The sequence below is a fragment of the Lissotriton vulgaris genome, chromosome 6 (assembly GCF_964263255.1).
Source record: "Lissotriton vulgaris chromosome 6, aLisVul1.2, whole genome shotgun sequence".
In the NCBI taxonomy this organism is placed as follows: domain Eukaryota; kingdom Metazoa; phylum Chordata; class Amphibia; order Caudata; family Salamandridae; genus Lissotriton; species Lissotriton vulgaris.
The window spans coordinates 1,127,271,574-1,127,291,994 of NC_141694.1; the positions used below are offsets into that span (position 1 = coordinate 1,127,271,574).

General features: G+C 44.0%; 1 protein-coding gene across 1 annotated transcript in view; it reads left to right on the forward strand.

The window, feature by feature from the left end:
* Positions 1–20,421, forward strand: part of LOC147708533 (uncharacterized) — a 561,724-nt gene that overhangs the window by 391,230 nt on the left and 150,073 nt on the right. The window contains exon 3 of the mRNA XM_086925359.1: positions 7,492–10,785. Coding sequence (XP_086781485.1) covers positions 7,492–10,785 — 3,294 coding nt within the window. The remainder of the gene's footprint in view (positions 1–7,491; positions 10,786–20,421) is intronic.

The window sequence follows — 20,421 nt, forward strand, 5'->3', positions numbered from 1 at the left end:
AAAGGAGTTGGAGCGCTTTGTCATTGTTTATAGCTCAGATCATATGTAACTCTCACTTCATACTTTGTGTCTGTGTAATTTACATAACTTACGCATCTTCTTCACTGCACTATTTATCAATACTTTGAAGTCGTCGCAGGCCGGTCTCTTCCTCTGATATTTACAATCTAACACTTGGAGGAGAAGGCCCTTTATTGCAATGCAATAGGTCTCGTAATTGTGAGAGTTTGAGCTATTAGTATTGTACATTACAATGCCTTTTATTTATGTTTTAAAGCCCAAAACATAAATAAATGGCATTGTCATTTACAATACTAATAGCTCAAACTCACGTGTATGCAAGACGTTTTGCAATGCACATGCTTGTTTTTTTAACTAGGCACGAGGAGATTAAGTGATTTGCCCAGATGTTTGAGCCTCCCTGCAGACTCGAACGGGGATCCCCCACTTCAAAGTCGGTCCCTCTAGCCGTTGCTCTACATTGTGGGCAAATACGTAACAAACAAAAAATGAAAGTGACATTGTGTAATGTAAATAACGGTATGTAACTGTTACCACGGATTTTTTACAACGCATACCATTACCACGCATACATTTACAACGCAGGTCATTTTACAACGCATACCTTTACAACGCAATACACTACAACACACATACTATTACAACGCATACCATTACTACGTAAGTATTATTATAGGTAAGTTTATCTTTTTTTAAAAACATTTTTTAGTGGTATTTGGTTATGGGGTACAGGGGTATTTTTAGGTTTTAGGGCTGGGTTTGGGTTTTGGGGTACAGGGGTATTTTTAGGTTTTAGGGCTGGGTTTGGGTTTTGGGGAACTGGGGTATTTTTAGGTTTTAGGGCTGGGTTTGGGTTTTGGGGTACAGGGGTATTTTTATGTTTTAGGGCTGGGTTTGGGTTTTGGGGTACAGGGGTATTTTTAGGTTTTAGGGCTGGGTTTGGGTTTTGGGGTACGGTGGTATTTTTAGGTTTTGGGGTTGGGTTTGGGTTTTGGGGTACAGGGGTATTTTTAGGTTTTAGGGCTGGGTTTGGGTTTTGGGGTACTGGGGTATTTTTAGGTTTTAGGGCTGGGTTTGGGTTTTGGGGTACGGTGGTATTTTTAGGTTTTGGGGTTGGGTTTGGGTTTTGGGGTACAGGGGTATTTTTAGGTTTTAGGGCTGGGTTTGGGTTTTGGGGTACTGGGGTATTTTTAGGTTTTAGGGCTGGGTTTGGGTTTTGGGGTACAGGGGTATTTTTAGGTTTTAGGGCTGGGTTTGGGTTTTGGAGTACAGGGGTATTTTAAGGTTTTAGGGTTGGGTTTGGATTTTGGGGTACAGGGGTATTTTTAGGTTTTAGGGTTGGGTTTGGGTTTTGGGGTACAGGGGTATTTTTAGGTTTTAGGGCTGGGTTTGAGTTTTGGGGTACAGGGGTATTATTAGGTTTTAGGGCTGGGTTTGGGTTTTGGGGTACAGGGGTATTTTTAGGTTTTAGGGCTGGGTTTGGGTATTGGGGTACTGGGGTATTTTTAGGTTTTAGGGCTGGGTTTGGGTTTTGGGGTACAGGGGTATTTTTTGGTTTTGGGGCTGGGTTTGGGTTTTGGGGTACAGGGGTATTTTTAGGTTTTAGGGCTGGGTTTGGGTTTTGGGGTTCAGGGGTATTTTTAATACATATTTACAAATAATAAAATTAAAATTAATTTCATTAATATAATTATTTAATAATTAAATAATGAATAATTAAATTAAATATTACTAAAATAATTATTTAAAATATATATTAATATCATATACTTACCTATACTTACGTTGTAATGGTATGCGTTGTAATAGTATCTGCGTTGTAGTGTATTGCGTTGTAAAGGTATCCGTTGTAAAATGACCTGCGTTGTAAAAAATCCGTGGTAATGGTATGCGTGCTAAAAGTACGCGTTGTAACATCATATATCCGTAAATAACTGTTGTTCGTTTAGAGCGCTCCAATACATTCAGGACCATGTACACGCTATATAAAACTGTCCAAAATATAATCGGATTGGCTAAAACAAGCTGGAACTGTATCATGGAAAAGTATGCATATGCCATCTGTTCTAGGTATATCTTACCCAAGTGATTAAATACTATTAGAGCCATCACTAATCCATATCGTTTGAGCATGCTGACCTTTTCATGTCACTTTATAATTTGAGAAGTTACAGGCACAAAACTGTAATGAAAAAAGCTTATATTTAATTTTACCTGCATGAAAATGCTTTGTCAATCATCTCAATGATATCATGAAATCTAGTGTAATAAACATCTGACTTACAATACTAAATACTGGAGCTAAGTCAAATGCTCGAGAAGATGTCTTCGCCTTTATTTTTTGCTATAAAAGAAGTGAAACTTGAAAAGCGTGTTTTAACTTATTTTTTAGTAACTGGACAGCAACGGTGCACCCAAAGGTTTGCCATCTTCTTTGAGCAGCTTTCTTACTAAAAGATGTGGGTGAAGCTATTGTAACCATGTTACAGAAATTGTGCCATAATAATACCATCGGTACATATGGGAAAGCTGGTGCCTTGACCCTGCCATTTCCAAAGACTGTTGATGTTAGCCTGGGGGTATCCTGGCTTACATCTTGTTTTTTGTTTTTAAAAAAAATGTTTTTATTGATTTAAAAAAAGTAAGTGAAACAACAATTAAATGCAAGTTGACACCACACATTGTGCAGCTGCTGGACCAAGTACTGTAGTTGCAAAGTCTTGAAGTAATTGCACCTTTTGTGGACCTAGTAGGTTGTGTTGCGCCCCCCCCCCCGCCACTAGTAATATCGCAAGGGTCTCCCTCCTCTTCCCTGCCTGGGGGGAACTTAGGCCTCCACCTCAAGCATACCCCCAGGGTAGCCAAACAACTCCTTGCCCTGTGATTTAGTGTTCAGAGCCAGCCCCCTCAGCTCCATCCAGCTGTGTCTCATTGCTGTACCTACATGCAGAGAATGCTTCCAGGTAAAGGTGGAAGGGGCGCCATATATCAAGCGGTCTTCGAGCTGCTGACACCAACAGCCAATACTCCGTCAACTGGTCCCGGCAGTACACTACGTCTGCGGGGCAGTCATCTAATCGGGGGTACAGCTGTCTGTTCCCAATGTCGCGCTAGTCGACATTTCACCAAGAGTAGCATCATAGCAGCGAGCCTACGCACCCCAGGCTGTATATCTGCTACATTTCTCAGTCGAATCACCATAGGGGGTCACCGATTCTGTTGTGTCAGTAATGTCTTCAATTATCTTACAGACATTTTCCCAGTAGCCCCTGATTTGGGGACATTGCTACACCAGGTGGAGGAAGACGGCATTGGCCATGCCATACTCAATATCTGTAAGGAGCTTCTTTCTATACAATTGGAGTGGCGTTGATATAGCTTGTGCAAGTAGTTAACATGGATAAGGCATTGCCTGTAGTTTGGGGATAAAGCATCTGTTTGGGAGCAGCAATATTGCCACTGTTGGTGTTATGTCGGTACCTACTTCCAACTACCAATCTGCGTGTGCCCTAGACACAGTGATGGGATCTGTCCCCTCCATTGTGGTGAAGAGCCTGGTGATGAGTTTCTTTGGGAAAGTTGGTGTCAGCAAGATGCCTGGCTGACTCCTGAGGAAAAAAAAGATGGGTGTGCTACCCGGCAAGGGCATGAATTTCACAGCGGCACTCAGCGCTTCCAGGTAGAAGGAAGGAGCTTGGGGTAGAGGTCCCCCATAGTTGGCAACTGGAGATGGCATGCCTGTCTGCATGTTATGTCCTCCCGCAAGGGGTGCAAAACTGGATTCCGTGCCAGTAGCGGTCTAGTTGAATACAGAACTGGCAGATGCGCCCTTCTGCAGAACCCAGCCCAAGCCCACATTTCCCAGCCCATCCTGTCTGTGTCAGCATTCGGGCAAGTCGGGGTCTTGAAGATTGCCACATTTAGGTGCATGGTGCAATATCATCCTGCTCAACAGCCATATGTGGAGTGAAAGGTAGCGGGTGTATCCACTGGTGTCCAAAATGCACTTGTGTCGAATTACAGTCAAGTTCCATGACACACTGACCTCCCTGGTCGAATGGCAAAGTCAGGACCTCCATGCCAATCACGGCTGTCTACCACCCCAAACCAGAAAAAAGGCCTGTGTTAAAGGCAGCAAGAGATTGACAAAAAGGTACAGGAACTTGGGGAGCAGGATTATTTTACCAATCGCTATTCTCCTGGCCATGCAGAGTGAAGGCTGACCCATCGAGGTATGTGCTCCTCAACCCAGGCCATGGTCCTGCCATCAATTTCTCGCCACAATTCCCCACTGTCTCTGCTCATTGTGATCCCCAGGTAGGTAACTGCAGAATCCACCCAGCTGAGGAGAAAATCAATGTCAAATGGCAAGGGAAGATTACCAATTTAACCAGTAAATTGTGATCCTGGTAAGGCCCTAAATCAAATGAATTCCCACACTATTTGCAGTAGGTTAATGGCTGGCTCCCTGGTATACACTGTCACATTGCCAGCGTACAGGGAAACTACAAGCCCCTGGGCCATGAAGTACAGCCCATTTGATGCCGGTGGAGGCTACATTACGATGTCAAATAGAATCAGGGACAATGGATATCCTTGCTGCATGCCCCAGATGATTGAAAAGGTTAGCGAGACTAAGCAATTCACCCCAAGGAGGGAAGTTGGTACAGTGTAAAGCAGCTAGATCAATCTGAGGTACCCGCTGCTGAAGCCTATTTGTTTAGCAACGAGAAGAGATAGGGCTACTCTAATGCGTCAGAGTCCTCGTCCGCGTCAAGAAAAACAACAACCGTTCTCAGGTTAGGGTCAAGGTATGCATCACAAGGAACAGGGTACTCAGGGTTGTGGGCGGTGGATCACCCCAGCAGTAAGCCAGATTGGTCTGGCCATACTATACTGGGAAGGAGTGGCAGCTGTCTATCGCCGATGATGCGTGCCAGAATCTTATTGTCTTTGCAGATCATTGTTAGTGGTCTGTAGGAATCGCATGTGGTGGCTGGTTTATCAGCCCTAAGTACAGTCACTATGAGTGCCTCACAGAGAGTCGGGCAGAATGCCAGTGCTCCATGCCTCCTCATTCATAGCCCTAATGTGTGGGGCCCAAATGTCAGCATACTCTTTATAGAATTGGACCATCAGGCCATCCAGGCCTGGTGCCTCATCACTAGCCATTGTTGCAATGAGTACAGGAGTATGACCCATAAACCAATCGGGATTAGGGTACTAGGTGATCAATGCTCTTTGGGATTCCCCTGCTTCCGACCTCTCTATTTTGCGGCGATCCCTGTGCGACGCCGACTGGATCCTACACACTAATCAAGTTCCTGACCGCCGGAATCCCAAAGAGCATTGATTACCACGTGACGCCCCCTTCCACCAGAGTATTGATTCAGTCCTTGGGCAGTCACACATAGATCGCCGGATCCCCCCGATTCAGGCCGAGACACTCTCGCCTCCAGCACTTGTAACGAGACAACCCCGTCCTGAAGATGGTCCGCATTGGTTAAGGACCGAAACGTCGTCGACCTCCCAGCGTAAACTACAGGCGCATTCTGTTGTGACTCCAATTGAAACTAAAAATTGTACTATAGAAAGTCACTGATTTTATGTCACTTTCTGAGCTATTCACTGTAAATATTTCTCTTTGCTCACTTTGCGCCGCTCGTCGCTGTTCACGCCTTCACTTGAGTTGCCACACCTCACTTGTATATACTGTGCACCAAGTTCTCTTCGGGTTGTCACCCTAAGTATTTGATTATGTGCTGTATATAACTATGTATAATTGAACATTTCTTTCTTTACTTGAATATCAAAACTACTAAAAAAAAATATTTTTTCAAAATTATTTGAATAGATGGCTCTCTTTTTTCTCTGATATATGTAATGCCTGGTGCATACAATATAATTTGTCCTTACACTTATACCTTTTGGGATATTGTTTTATCTTTATATCATCACTAGCCATGACACGTATGGCCAGCACTATATCTTCCTCTTCAAAGAGCACATCGAGGTACTTTCTGTACACCTCATCCAGCCATAGCAATTGAATTGTTTTAAGACACACTTCAAGCAAGGTAGGAGTGAGTTTGGAACTTTAGCTATATAGCTCAGAGTAATACAGTGTCATGACCCTGGTTGGTAATTTCTCTGGTAGTGTAATGGGGTTGCTGTGCTTTGTCTAAAATCTCAGTAAGGTATGAACTAGTCTGTGTGGCTTGTAGCAGCCATGCTAAGTTTTTGTTAGCTCTGTCATCCTCCCTTTATTGTCTAGCATTAGCCTCCTTAGAAAAATAATGTGTCTCCCTGTCCGTCCCCCATGGTATCCTTACAGCTTGCTGTGATACTGTACAAATATATGTATATCACCATCACCAGTTGCTATGTAAATTGAGTCAAGCTCTCCTAGCTCTACCTCCAGGCAGGCCAGTTGCCTCCTCAGGTCTCCCAGTACCCCTGGCAGCAATACACACCCCACATATATAGACTTTAAAGGCCTCCCACATCAGCCGCAGGGGAATTGATATAGTGCCCCTTGCGGTCCCCAATGTCACCGAGCATGCACCACCTCAACCCTTTATGCATAACAATCGTCACCCCCCTGGTGTATTCAGAGTATGGGGCTATGTAAATCTCACCCATTGAACCAGATAGGAGTCTAGTGAGGGAGCATTCAGTGGGATGGAGCTCGTGGAGGAAACCTATGTCCATCCCCTGCTGTCTAAAATATGCAAAGAGTTGTCAGACCTTTCCGAGGGCTGCACACGCTCTGGACATTCTGTGTCAGAAGTGTGATATCCGGGATTATAGAGTTGACCCAATATGGAGATACGTAACCAAAATCGATGTGCATAAAACTCACGATGGAAGTATTACAAGCCGTAGTTCTTGCAGATTGGTGTAGTAATCTGGGTCTGACATTGGTCGTAAATTAGGGGAAAGAAAAGTAACAGAAACGTGTTCATATATCTTTGTTCTGCCCAGCTTTAAGCTCTTTACAGATAAGAAGCAGCATGTAATTATTCGTAGAAAATGCAATATCAGAAACTGTAAACCTGCCCTGTTATTTCCTTGCTCTTATAAATATAATCATATTACCTATACTTTTTCATATTTCATTTTGAAAACATAGCTGATTCATGCTGAGTGGTGCTTAGCTGGTGGCAACATACCTTAGTGTCCAATTGCAGATAGGAATGCAAGTGTTTTGAGGTATGACATTTATTTCAGATAATCATGTTTTTATGTAAGTCTCTTGGCAGAATGTTCTTATGATTGACATGCTATATGGATTACCTGTATTGACAATGAAACTAATTTTTCACTTTATATTTCAATATACGTGGTTGTTCTTGCTTTGTCTTCCAATTCTTTTTAATGTTTTCCCAATTTGCATATTTGTGCGAAATTATATGAATTTGGGTTTCCTCATATAACAAAAACTTTCTACCTGTTTTATTTTTTAAACAGATCCTAAAGATTGAAGACAATGCTGACATGAGAAGAATTGTTCAGGCTGCTCAATGGCTTTTGGATTGCCTGGCAGCCCTGGAGAGTGCTGACAGCATGCTAGCCCTTCTTACATCCTTCCAAGATTTTTCTGAGGCCATACTGCTACTAAACAATTTGACAGAAAAGTGGATCATTGATCTTAAAGATCAAGAGCTTCGCAAAAATCTATCCACAAGCCTGCAAACTCTTAAAAAATGTATTCCTATGTTACATACAGCCACGCAAAGTTGCCTAAAACACCCACATAATAAGGAGGTCTCCAGTGCAAAATTCTACATAGTGGACTTAACCGAGAAGACCACAAAGGGTCTGATCTCCTTGCTCAATAAAAGCTTGAGTAGTGAAAACCGCTTTGAAGGCAAAGACTCATTTTCTCAGCAATTTCAACAGTTGCTGGATCTGCTGTCTGATCCCACACCTGCAAACCTGAGCAATGGTAGCCTGGAATTCCTTGTCGGGACACATATTTACTATTGCTTGTTCGTAGCCGCAGCCTCAAAACAAGAACTGAAGCAACAGTTATTGAGACACTGCTGTGCCATTTCGGAACTAAGAAGAAGAATTACTAGTCAAGTGAGTGCAAGAGGTGTGCTTCCAGTATGGAAGCTCTTAGAACCAACGCTGCATCAACACTGCGGTGCCATGAAGGCAGAACTGGAGACCATGAACGAGACACTAGTTTCATCTATGCTCAATCAAATTCTGGATACTTTCACTTATGCCAAAGAACATCTGAAGAGACTGATAGAATCTGCACTGGAAGTGCCTGTAGTACAAGCATCACCGATAATGGAAGAGGACAGTTTGAAAAATCTACAGCCACTTATTGTCGCTTTCCACAATCACACAGATCATTTGCTGAGAGTGGTCAGCATTGTGTTAGTGTGGTGCACCAACAGCAAAACTGCTGACGACATAGAGAACTCAACTGGTCACCTGAAACTCATAGGTGCCAGTATAGGTCCTCTTCTCGCTGAAATGTGCGACTCCTCTCAAAGGCCAGAGAGTCTTGAAAAATTGCAAACATTGTATCAAACTTGGACACGCCTGATAGAAAGCTTGTCGGCGTCTTTCGATGACTTTTTCAATGTGCAGGAATTCCTTGGCATCTGTGTTCACAGAATAGAGCAGGGCAGAGAACAGTGTGAAAGGACTTTAAAGAGTGAGAAACCTGAACAGTTTTTGCAACATGGAGATGACCTTTGTGCCCAAGCTAATCACATCGTTCAATTGGTCAGTAGATATGTTGAAAAAAAACAAGACCCCATCTTCAGAAATGGACTGCTGGCTCTGATCAAGCAAATAGAACAATCAATAGAACAGGCTAGAAAATCTAAGAGCTGCTGTCTGGAAAACCCCTACGACCTAACAGCAAGGACACTGTTCTTAGAAAAAATACAACGTGTCACTGATTCAGTCTACAGTGTGAGAAGTGGTCTGGATGGGTCAAACCATCCAGATATCCTTAGTCCCTTGAGGGAACATGTTCGCAGTCAACCTAAGAGATGGGAACTTCCTGAGCCGAGAATGCTCCCACTCAGTCAGATAGACAGCAACAAGCAAGAACAAGCAGGGGATAATCAATTTCTGGAATATTTAAGCAAAGCACTTCCTCCTGCTGATTGTCTCTGTAAGGAAACATCATTAGTGAGAAGTTCAACCCCTGATAACTTGTTTCTAAACTACAGTTTAATGCCTCTGATAAGAGAAGTAATGGCTGCTGCAAAGAAACATGATATCGAAGCTGTAAACAGTGCTAGTTCTGATTTATTTGAATTCTCCAATATTTACATTGAAGCAGCCAACGAGGCCTTACCAATTGCACACTTACAAGACTCATGCAAGCTAAGGAAGTATGCAGGAATTCAAAAACAAACATCAAGGATTATCTATTTGTGTAGGGAGGGAGCAGTAGACCCTGCTTTCAACATGGACCAGTTAGTTAAAGTAGCCATTTTGCTGTCTGATGAGCTAGCTGAGATGAAAAAGAGTCTGTTAATGGCAGCAGGCATTTGGGGCGAATTCTCTCAGACACTTCTTTGCACAAAGCCAAGTGCTGACTTCCCAAGCAGGATTCAGATCTTCAAAGAAGCAAATCAGAAATTGTCTGCAATTGTATGTCAAGCTGGTGATCTGTTCCCCATGGATTTCAACAAAAAAATCAACAAGTTTCCTATGATTTATGAACATTTTTTAGAAATGCAAACCAAACTTGCCCGGTTAGAGACAAGTGCAAAGCATGTGCTTGAGACAGCAATGTCCTATCAAGACGACCCATGGTGCACCGGCAGGATAGACCTCCTTGAAGCACAATGCACCCTGTGGTCTGTGGGTGTCCAACGACTGCTGAAATCTCTTGATAAATTTACTGGAGAAGACATCCAGCCCACTATTGGAAGCAAGCAGAAATGGTTGGCTTCCATTTTGGAATGTTCCCTAAGAATACAGGAGACAGCTAAAATGTCTACTCAGTGCTCTATTGACCAGACCATGAAGCTGAGGATCAATCAACTTCGGGAACAAATTGAGCACCTCACCGAGGATCTGCTGCAAACAGCAGAAGACTGTGAAATGTCTCCCGTGTCTTCAATACATCCCGTTCGCATGGAGCTTCTTCAAAGACAGATTTTCTTAAATGTGAAATCTCTTATGACAATGTTGCAAAGCACTAACAAGGAGTATGCTAGTGCTTTACAAGGCATTGTGAACCTGGTTGGTGCTAGAGCAACAGCCCATGGATTAGACAAGGAGAACAACTTTAGGGCTTTCGATAAGCGTGCACACCAAATCAATGAAAACATCCAGAGAGCCAAAATAGTCTTGAAGCAAGCCTTTGGCAATTTTACTGATTTAAAATCTCAAGAAAGCTTCATCTCCATGGTTGATCACCTGACTCTTCTCTTGTCTGACTTTTTAGGAAGAGCAAGAAAAATGCTTTCAGGAAATCACCAGGAGGGTACAGATATGTTAAGGAATATTGTAAGTGATTGGTCAGCCAGAGCTCACTTTTTGGTCACACAACTTGAGGCAGTGGAAGGGATTGAAGAGGGATGCCTGGACTTCATTAGGCAGTGCTTACAGAAGAGTGAAGCACCCATTGTACTGAAAACAGCCGAGGTTTCCCTATCTCATACAGAAAATCAAGCGGCAAAGAAAGAGGTTATCAAAAACGTCAAGAAAACAGAGGAAAAGTCTAATAGTCCAGTTATCTCAGGAAAGGACAGGCTGAAAATCAAAAGTGAAAGACAAAAGGTAAGTTATTTGTAACTACTATGCTTCTATAGTGTATCATAAAACTTCGCAGAGTAGAACCTTACTTCACAGCTACTCATTAGACATGTATCCCCCAGCAGGGAGGTAGAGTTATTCAATGAAAGAGAATAATGAGGTGACTACTACCAAGATAGATGGAGTGGCATTAATCAGGATTTCGCTCATAATATCTCAAAATAAAGATTAACTGATGGAGAGGTTGATTAATAAACTCAAAAGTTCCTCACAAGTCATTAGGACAGAGGAAATGATTCCAATAGGAATAGTGGGGCATATTACCAAGGGCCTTATCGCCGCTTTAGCGGGAATTTTTCCCGCTAAAGCGGCGATAATTTTATCGCCCTATTACCTAGCTGTCGCTAACACAAGTTAGCGACAGCTAGTAGGAGATAGCGATCATCTTGTGGCCCACTTTGCATGTCAGCGATAATTATCGCTAATGACATGCAAAGTGGGCGTGCCAAGATGTTAGCGACTGGAAACAGTCGCCTACATCGCTATCTCCTATTACCTACTTTTGGAAATATTTGCGCTAAGCGCGAATATCTCCAAAAGCTAACACCTGTCCAGAGCAGTTCTTAGCCATGTTATCCAATGGTAGGTGGATAACATGGCTAAGAGCATTAGCTCGGTAATGCATGAATATCGCTGACTTTTCAGCTATATTCATGCATTTCAGCAGATTTTTATCGCTTAGGAGATAAACCTTGATAAAAGCAGGGTTTCTAAGCGATAAAAATAGGCGAAACACGGTGGTAAAATTATATCCGCTAACCAAGCTTAGCGATAATTATCGCTTATTCTTGGTAATATGCCCCAGTGTTTTGTAGCAGAGCAGTCGAGCATTGCCTGTGGGAGAGGTATATATCTCTGGGAAAAATCACAGTTCAGAATACTAGCATGTGGGTTTTATAGTCACAGTTTCAAACTTCTCAGCATGTTCACACTCAGACATCCCGACCCACCCCTCTCTCCCTTCTAGAAAATAATCTGCCTCTGCTCGTCCAAGAAGGTGCCTATTTGTAACCAACTTAGAAATTTATTTGCAATACGTGAAAGCAAGTACCTTTTGTTACTGAAGGATTTGTTAGAATCTGTAAACCAGAGCCCTAATCGGCTTGCAAAGGCTCTGTGTTTTTCAGACACACATTCAGGTGAGAAGAGCGCATAACGTTTATGGAATGGTTCTAACTCTAGCTATATTGTAATAACGTCCTTACCTTTCCAGGAGTTAATTGCAACTAGATAGCATTTCTCTGTTGTGATTGGCATAATTCACTATTTACCTGGCCACTGAGTAAACTACAAAAAATTAAGTACTATTTGTCCTGGAATCAAGCAAACAGCAAAGAAGCCTAATTAATTACCCATTTGCTTGCAAAAGAGCAGACATTCTGTACAAATTGGACAGGAGCCATGCAAATAGCAAATACACTTAATTAATAGCTTAATTTAAATATCAAAAATTATATTTGACCAGGAACCAGGCAAAGAAATTTCAATATTTACGCGTAACAAAACAAGCATTTGCAATGCAATAGGTCTCGCATTAGGAAAGTTTGAGCTATTGGTATTGTAAATGACACATTTTTTATTTATGTGTTGGTTTTGAAAATAGCAAACTTAATAGCTTTGTCATTTACAATGCCAATAGTTTTAACTTTTGCAAATGTGACACCTATAGCATTTGTAATGCAATATGTGTTGTATTTACGTGACTTAGATGTATTGATATTTCAAATAACAATGGCTTTTACATTTTTTAATAATTAATACTTAAATAAAAGTTATTGTAATTTATAATAGCAATAGCTTAAACTTTTGTAACAAAAATTTTGAAAATTATGTTAATTGTATTTTATTGTGACGAAAATCCAAGAACAGAAGTGAAATATTGACATCTTTTTGTGACATTTGTAATAAAGCTTGAAACATTGAGAGAACATATTTGAACCAGTTGTTGAATGGTTGCACAGATTGATGCAGTGGTGGCGCTGAGTGATGTTGTGGTGGCGGCGAGTGATGCTGTGGCGTTTATTGATGCTGTGGTAGCGCCTACTGATGTTGTATTTCCCATGAGTGATGCTGTGGTGGTGCTGAGTGATGCTGTGGCGAAGCGATAGATAGATATAGTGAGGGCGATAGATAGAGTGAGTGCGATAGATAGTGTATTTATGTTGCATTGAGTAGTGTAAGTATGAGGTGTGTAATTATATGGCACTGAGTGGTATTATGTGGAGTGTATTTACCTTGCATTGAGAAGAGTAATTATATGGGGTGTAATTATGTGGCACTGAGCGGTAATATGGGGAGTGTATGTTGTATTCAGTAGAGTAATTATGTGGCACTGAGAGGTATTTGGAGTGTATGTTGCATTGAGTGCAGTGTAATTATGTAGCATATTATGTGGCACTGAGTGGTATTGTGTGGAGTGTGTATTGCATTCAGTAGAGTGTACTTATGTGGTACTGAGTGGCATTTGGAGTGAATGTTGCATTGAGTGCATTGTAATTATGAGGTGTGTAATTATGTGGCACTCAGTAGTATTTGGAGTGTATATTGCATGGAGTGCAGTGTGAATATGTGGTGTGTAATTATGTGGCACTGAGTGGTATTTGGAGTGTATGTTGCATTGAGTGTAGTTTAATTATGTGGCGTGCAATTATGTGGCACTGAGTGGTATTTGGAGTGTATGTTGCATTGAGTGCAGTGTAATTATGCGGCTTGTAATTATGTGGCACTGAGTGGTATTTGGAGTGTATGCTTCATTGAGTGCAGTGTAATTATGTAGCATGTAATTATGTGGCATTGAGTGGTATTGTGTGGAGTGTATGTTGTATTCAGTAGAGTGTAATTGTGTTTTGTGTAATTTTGTGGCACTGAGTCGTATTGTTTGCAGTGTATGTTGCATTGAGTGCAGTGTAACTTTGCGGCGTGTAATTATGTGGCACTGAGTGGTATTTGGAGTGTATGTTGCATTGAGTGCAGTGTAATTATGTAGCATATAATTATGTAACAACAAGAAGAGAGATAGGGAGAATGAGGAACACTCTTAGTCCACACACCCTCGCCTGTTGCCATGCCCATCACGGAAGTGAGCCGCACATTCACCGAGGCATTTATACGGCTCCTCCGATCCCCGCATTTATCTTCAGGATCCAGTTTGCGAGGGTGTATGCAGGTTCCAAGAGGGTGCCTGCCGTCGAGGGCGTAAGTGGTGCTTTTCCACCAGAAACAGCGCGACAAACCGAAGGTCCCCTCAGGGCCCGGCATGATTAAGCTAAGTTGAAGGTCCCTTCAATTATGAGTCTAACCTTTGGCATATGTCGTTTTCCCTTTTTCTTTCTCTCTCCCTAAGGGTGTGCCAATTACGCAACCACCCCCTCCCGTGATAAATGATGTGTAACTAACCCACCATCCAAGTGAGACATTTTATTTTATTTTAGACCTTTATGTTTTAGGTGAGGTCACTGGCCATTTCTGGCCCATTGATCCAAATCAACACGTGCAAGCACGCAAGCAAGGGCTACCCTACTTCTATTTTGAACCACGGCTAGCCCACTACACCCCTAATTTGTAGCGTGTTTTTCCCAGGGACAGAGGTTGGTGTTAACTATAGTGCTAGATCGCCACCCACTGTTCCTCCTTGACAACTGGAGCGCTGTAGACGTACCTATGAGCATAGACCAATTTTAACTGTGTGTCCTGTCTCGTATATGTAAGTCTACGTCCCTTTTCTTTCACAGGTGCATCATCACAATTTTTGAGGTTTCCTAACCAAGGATTACCTAAGGAGGAGTACGCTCCCCCTAATGCACATTCTCACTGTTTTTACATAGCACGTCCCGTGGTTAGGGTGGGCCTTAGAGTGCCCATACCGCCAGGGTTTAGTTCACTTTTTTGTCCTGATGAATGTCTGGTAAATTGACACCGTTTCAAGGCAGAAACATGTTGACTGACGATTAAATTTCTGGAAATACCCAAACAATTTATTTGGACCATTTTCCTACACGAATTTTTATTTATGTCCTAGTGATCAAACATTAAATATTTTTTTTGAGACACATAAGACATTTTTAACTATCACTATAACTGTTAACTAATTCACTCCACGTCTATTTCACCATACCCGCTCCGCAGTAGATCTGGCGTCAAAGCACACTGGGGGGGGGCATTCGGCCTCTCCAGTGGAGCCCAATGATGAAGCATGTCACCAACCAGGTTGGTGAGTGAGGGCTTTCTAAACTGACCTGAGTGGGGTTAGTTTCATTCCCCCAGCTGCTCCATTTGTTTCTTCGAATTGTGTGTGCCCTTTGGTCACTCTTTTCTTGTTTACAAAAAGCATATAATTATGTGGCACTGAGTGGTATTTGGAGTGTATGTTGCATTGAGAGCTGTGTAATTATATGGCAGTGAAGTGTGTCTGAGGCAGCGCAGTGTGTGAGGCAGCGCAGTGTGTGTGTATGTGTGAGGCAGCGCAGTGTGTGTGTGTGTGTGTGTGTGAGGCAGCGCATTGTGTGTGTGTGAGGCAGTGTGTGTGTGTGAGGCAGCATGTGTGTGAGGCAGCGCAGTGTGTGTGGCAGTGTGTGTGTGTGTGTGAGGCAGCGCAGTGTGTGTGTGTGAGGCAGCGCAGTCAGTGTGTGTGTGTGTGAGGCTGCGCAGTGTGTGTGTGAGGCAGCGCAGTGTGTGTGTGAGGCAGGGCGGTGTGTGTGTGAGGCAGCGCGGTGTGTGTATGAGGCAGTGTGTGTGTGGCATCGCAGTGTGTGTGTGGCAGCGCAGTGTGTGAGGCAGTGCGTGTGTGAGGCAGCGCAGTGTGTGTGTGAGTCAGCACAGTGTGTGTGTGAGGCAGTGTAGTGTGTAGCAGGGCAGTGTGTGTGATGCAGCGCAATGTGTTTGAGAGGCAGTGCAGTGTGTGTCTCACTGTGCAGTTTGTGTGTAACACTTCAGTGTGTGTGATAGGACAGTGTGAGTGACACACAGCAGTGTGTGTCTACGTAGTGTGTGTGTGTGTGAGGCAGTGCAGGTTGTGAGGCAGCGCAGTGTGTGTGAGGCTGCGCAGTGTGTGTGTGTGTGAGGCAGCGCAGTGTGTGTGAGGCAGCGTAGTGTGTGTGAGGCAGCACAGTGTATGTGAGGCAGCAGAGTGTGTGTGAGGCAGCGCAGTGTGTAGCAGGGCAGTGTGTGCGTGATGCAGCGCAGTGTGTTTGTGAGGCAGTGCAGTGTGTGTGTCACAGGGCAGTGTGTGTGTAACAGTGCAGTGTGTGTGATAGGACAGTGCGAGTGACACAGAGCAGTGTGCGACTATGTACTGTGTTTGTGAGGCAGCGCAGTGTGTGTGTGTGTAAGGCAGCGCAGTGTGTGTGTGAGGCAGCACAGTGTGTGTGTGTGAGGCAGCGCAGTGAGTGTGTGTGAGGCAGTGTGTTTGTGTGTGTGAGGCAGCGCAGTGTGTGTGTGTGTGTGAGGCAGCGCAGTGTGTGTGTGTGAGGCAGCACAGTGTGTGTGTGTGAGGCAGCGCAGTGTGTGTGCCAGGCAGCGCAGTGTGTGTGTGAGGCAGTGCAGTGTGTGTGTGTGAGGCAGCACAGTGTGTGTGAGGCAGCGCAGTGTGTGTGTGTGAGGCAGCGCAGTGTGTGTGTGTGAGAGGCAGTGCGGTGTGTGTGTGAGAGGCAGCATGGTGTGTGTGTGAGGGAGGGCAGCGCAGTGTGTGTGTGAGGCAGTGCAGTGTGTGTGTGAGGCAGCGCAGTGTGTGTGTGAGGCAGCGCAGTGTGTGTGAGGCAGTGCAGTGTGTGTGAAGGAGGGCAGTATGTATGTGAGGCAGCGCAGTGTGTGAGGCAGCGCAGTGTGTATGAGGCAGTGCAGTGTCCAATGTGTGGAAGGCCCTGGTTACTTCAGCATGAATGACGCACCTGCACTTCATAGCAGCTAGATTTAGACCGGCACTGCAGGATTATAAACCCCTTGGAAGCCCTTGAATCGTCTGTACATCCAGGTCTAGGGTCACAAGACGCATTCGGTTGTTTTATCTATTTCCAATACACGTGGCTGTGTTTATAAGTGACGGGGTACTGCTTGGCCCAAAACAAGGGCTTCAAACGTCTGGTCGCAGAGCGGTGCAGCCGCCTGCAGGCTGGAAGCACACGGCTTGATATGGAATGATTTACATTTAAACAAAAATAAAATCAATGGTTTTACATAGGTTACGACTGCCCTATATGAACATGGTGACAGAGACTGGAAAACAACTGCTTGCTTGCTGGTAGGTAGAGAAATGCATTTATAGGAAAAAGTGTTTCTTTTCGATTTTTTGACTCAACAAAATATATTAAAATAATATAGATACACCTAAAAAACTGATTCTGCGCGAGCCACTGCCGCCAATTTCACAGTTTCCTACCTAACCGTCGTAAATAGTGTATAGCCACTGATTCTACCAATCAACGCAGTAGTGCTTATTTTATCAACTGAGGAAAGATGAAACTTTGAGCAGTGACTCGCATTGTAACATGCTACTTACACACTGTAGGAGGGGCTACCGGCTCAGATGTTTTACCTGCGTTGGAACCTGTGGCTGAAAGTCCCCCACACATGTGTTTTAAAGGTTTGGAGCTTGGAGGTGTCACCACAAAGATCTCCGCAGTGGGCGTATCACGCCTCTGGTCCACTACAGATGTGTTTTTTTTTCTAGGGAGACATTTCAGATTAAACGTGAAACCCTGTCACTGTTACTTATAAGACAGCTCCAATGGTGAGTGTTCTGGAAGGGCATTGTCTTTTTTTACGTAACCTCTTGGGCGTGCCCACCACCATGCAGCAGAAACAAAAAAAATGAACAAATAATAGTGCGGTGTGGAACATTCCAAAGAAACGTCCGGTGCGCCCTACGGCCAGTCCGGCCATGGCTGTGGGTCTCTCTTGTTAAGTTTGGAGATGTTTCTAGGGCGATGGACGGGGGGGGGGCTGCCCACCTGTCAGGTAACCGGGTTATTAATTCACAGCGGGGTAAGGAAGCTAGTTTTGGCGTACTTCTTTCCCCGCAGGTTCCGGTGTTCGCCCTGTCTGTTTGCTGTTTGTACAATAATGATAGCCTGTTGTCGGTCGCTTGCTTTTGCGTGGGTTTGTTGGTTGAGTTCCGTCCCTTTGTACTACGTGGCCTGATATGTACCAAGGGCTAGCTCCTGTTTATGCTGCTGTTCTTTTCGTCTCTAATTGGAAAGAGGGCGTAGGGGATTTGTGCTTACAATGTGGATCTTGGATTGAGCTGGGCCGCAGTCTGCAGGGCCATTGCAGGTCCAGTGTGTGCTCAGAGCGTAGGTTGTCGCAGCACTTTCACGAGGCCTGAGGGCCGTGGTACAGTTCCAGCAGAACCAACAGGTAAATATAGGGGGTGCCAGGGGAGACTGGGGAAGGTTATTGTGTGCAGAGCTGCTTTGGCTGGAGCGTTTGGTCACTGCGCATGCGCGTTTGACGAGTATATGCACTTCTGGGTGACGAGAAGCAAAGTACTTCGTGGTATGGTATGCGGTGATGACCTGAACTGAAGAGGCTTGCGTGACGGCAACTGGTTGCTCGAAGTGCTGGACAGAGCCTTCTAAATCAGAAGCCCCGCGTGACGGATCCTGTAGCCCGGTGAGTGGGGCGGGTGGGGCTTAGTTGTAGGGGGTGTGTGCGTGTGCGTAGCTGTGCATGTGTATGTGTGTGTGTGTGTCTCTGTGTGCGTGTGCGCGCGATTTCGAAAGGCTGACTTGCTCTCTGAATGTGGGACAGGGGATGTGCACTGCGCCGTGCTGGACGTGCGCGTACAGGTGATTAAATCGCCGAGGGAAAGCGCGTGCACATCCCCTGTCCACCATTTCCGGCAAGCCGGCCGCAATAGGTCTTTCGCTGACGCGAGACCTAAGAAAGCAGAAGTGATGTACTATTTGACTGCTGGCCCAGAAACATAATTACTCACCTGATGGTTGGCTAAATAGCAGGCAGTATGCACAACTTGGCCAGTTGCCTTGCGGATAGGAGAGGAACTTCACTTTTTTAGGTTGCTGCTGTTTAAACAGCTTAGATTTTGTGATGGTAAGCCTTATCCGGATTTCAATTGGCGCATGCTTACTGCCATGTAGAACTGCAAATAAAGAGCGAACATAAGAGGCAACCTCCTTAACAAAGTTAGGGTCCAGAAGTATTATTATTTAATTTGAAAAAGTGGTCACAAATTCTGGACATATGTATTGCGAATTGAATATTGTTCTGCAAACCAACCTGTGTAGTGTTCGGTTGGTTCATAAAATGCTGAATTGCAGGGCTTTGCAGAACTACCTGTTGAATTATTATTCATTAGGCTGTTGCCTATTTTTGACTCTCTGTGATTGACTACAATCACAGGGATGGTGGTGAAAGTACACCACCATTGCATTGGACTGTGCTCCAAAACTCAAAACTGTGTAATTCAAGAGCAGCCTGTGTTCCTTAAAGCAACCAGTGCTGCTTCAAAAAAATGTTTTCCTTTTTATCAACCATCTTCCCACTAAGGCTGTAAACATGATTGCCAAAGGGGAGGTGTTGCCAGGGGATTCCCTCCCCTTTGCAAATTAGCTGCTATCCCATCTTGGGGTTCATTAGATCATCAATGATGTGCAGCATTAACTTCAGTAACCAAATTATTTTCTAAATTGGAAATGGTGACCCCTCCAATTTGCAATTTGGAAACAATCACAAAAGTTCTTTTAAAAGTCAAAATAATTCTCCTACTCTAGGTCATCTCCCCACCCTACTCCAGGGATACCAGAGTCATGGGGCGGAAAAAGTCCTGCCCTTGTCCTAACACCCCACACACCTGTCTGGCTCTGGGAATACAGCCTTTCCACTACTATAGTCTGGCTGACCCTGTTGTCCCTCAGAGTAGTGACAGGGATCCCATTCAAGTTCCTGCTTCCCTATCGTGGTCCCAGTTTGTTTATGGACACAATAGGCTAGTGTGAAGTCCTTGTGTGTGATTTGAGCCAGTGCCTTTAGAGTGCAAGTGTGGTAGGTGATAGCTCTGTCCTCTATCTTGCCAGAGCTGGCTCACCCTGCCAATACTCAGACCCTCGATTGTGATATTGTCTGGGAGTCATGCACAAAGGCCAACTGCACCTAGCCATGTGAGCCAGGCACAGGCTGCAGGTACCAAATGATTGGTACAAGAAAAAGCCAGCTTAATAAAAGTCACATTTTCAGAATTGTGACTTAAAATCCGACTTTACCATTTTAGAGGGTTTATATTACAATTTCCCAGACGCTAAACAGGAAATTCCTACCTGCTTCCAATCAAAAGGTATCACATCTTACATTTAATAGGGTATCTCATTGTTATCCCATGAAAGAGGTAGGCCTTGCAATAGTGAAAAATGAATTTAAGGGTTTTTGTCACTACCAGCACATGTAAAACCTAAAAGTACATGTTCAGCTTTTTAAGTGTAATGCACCCTGTGTTATGGACCTTTAGGGCCTGCTCGAGGGGTGACGTATTCAAAATGGAAGTTTCAGATTGGCAAAATAATTAGATTGCCAGGTTGAAGTGCTAGTTTGAAGCTGTATACAGGTTGCATGTGGTAGGCCTGAGACATGTTTAAGAGCCTACTTAAGTGG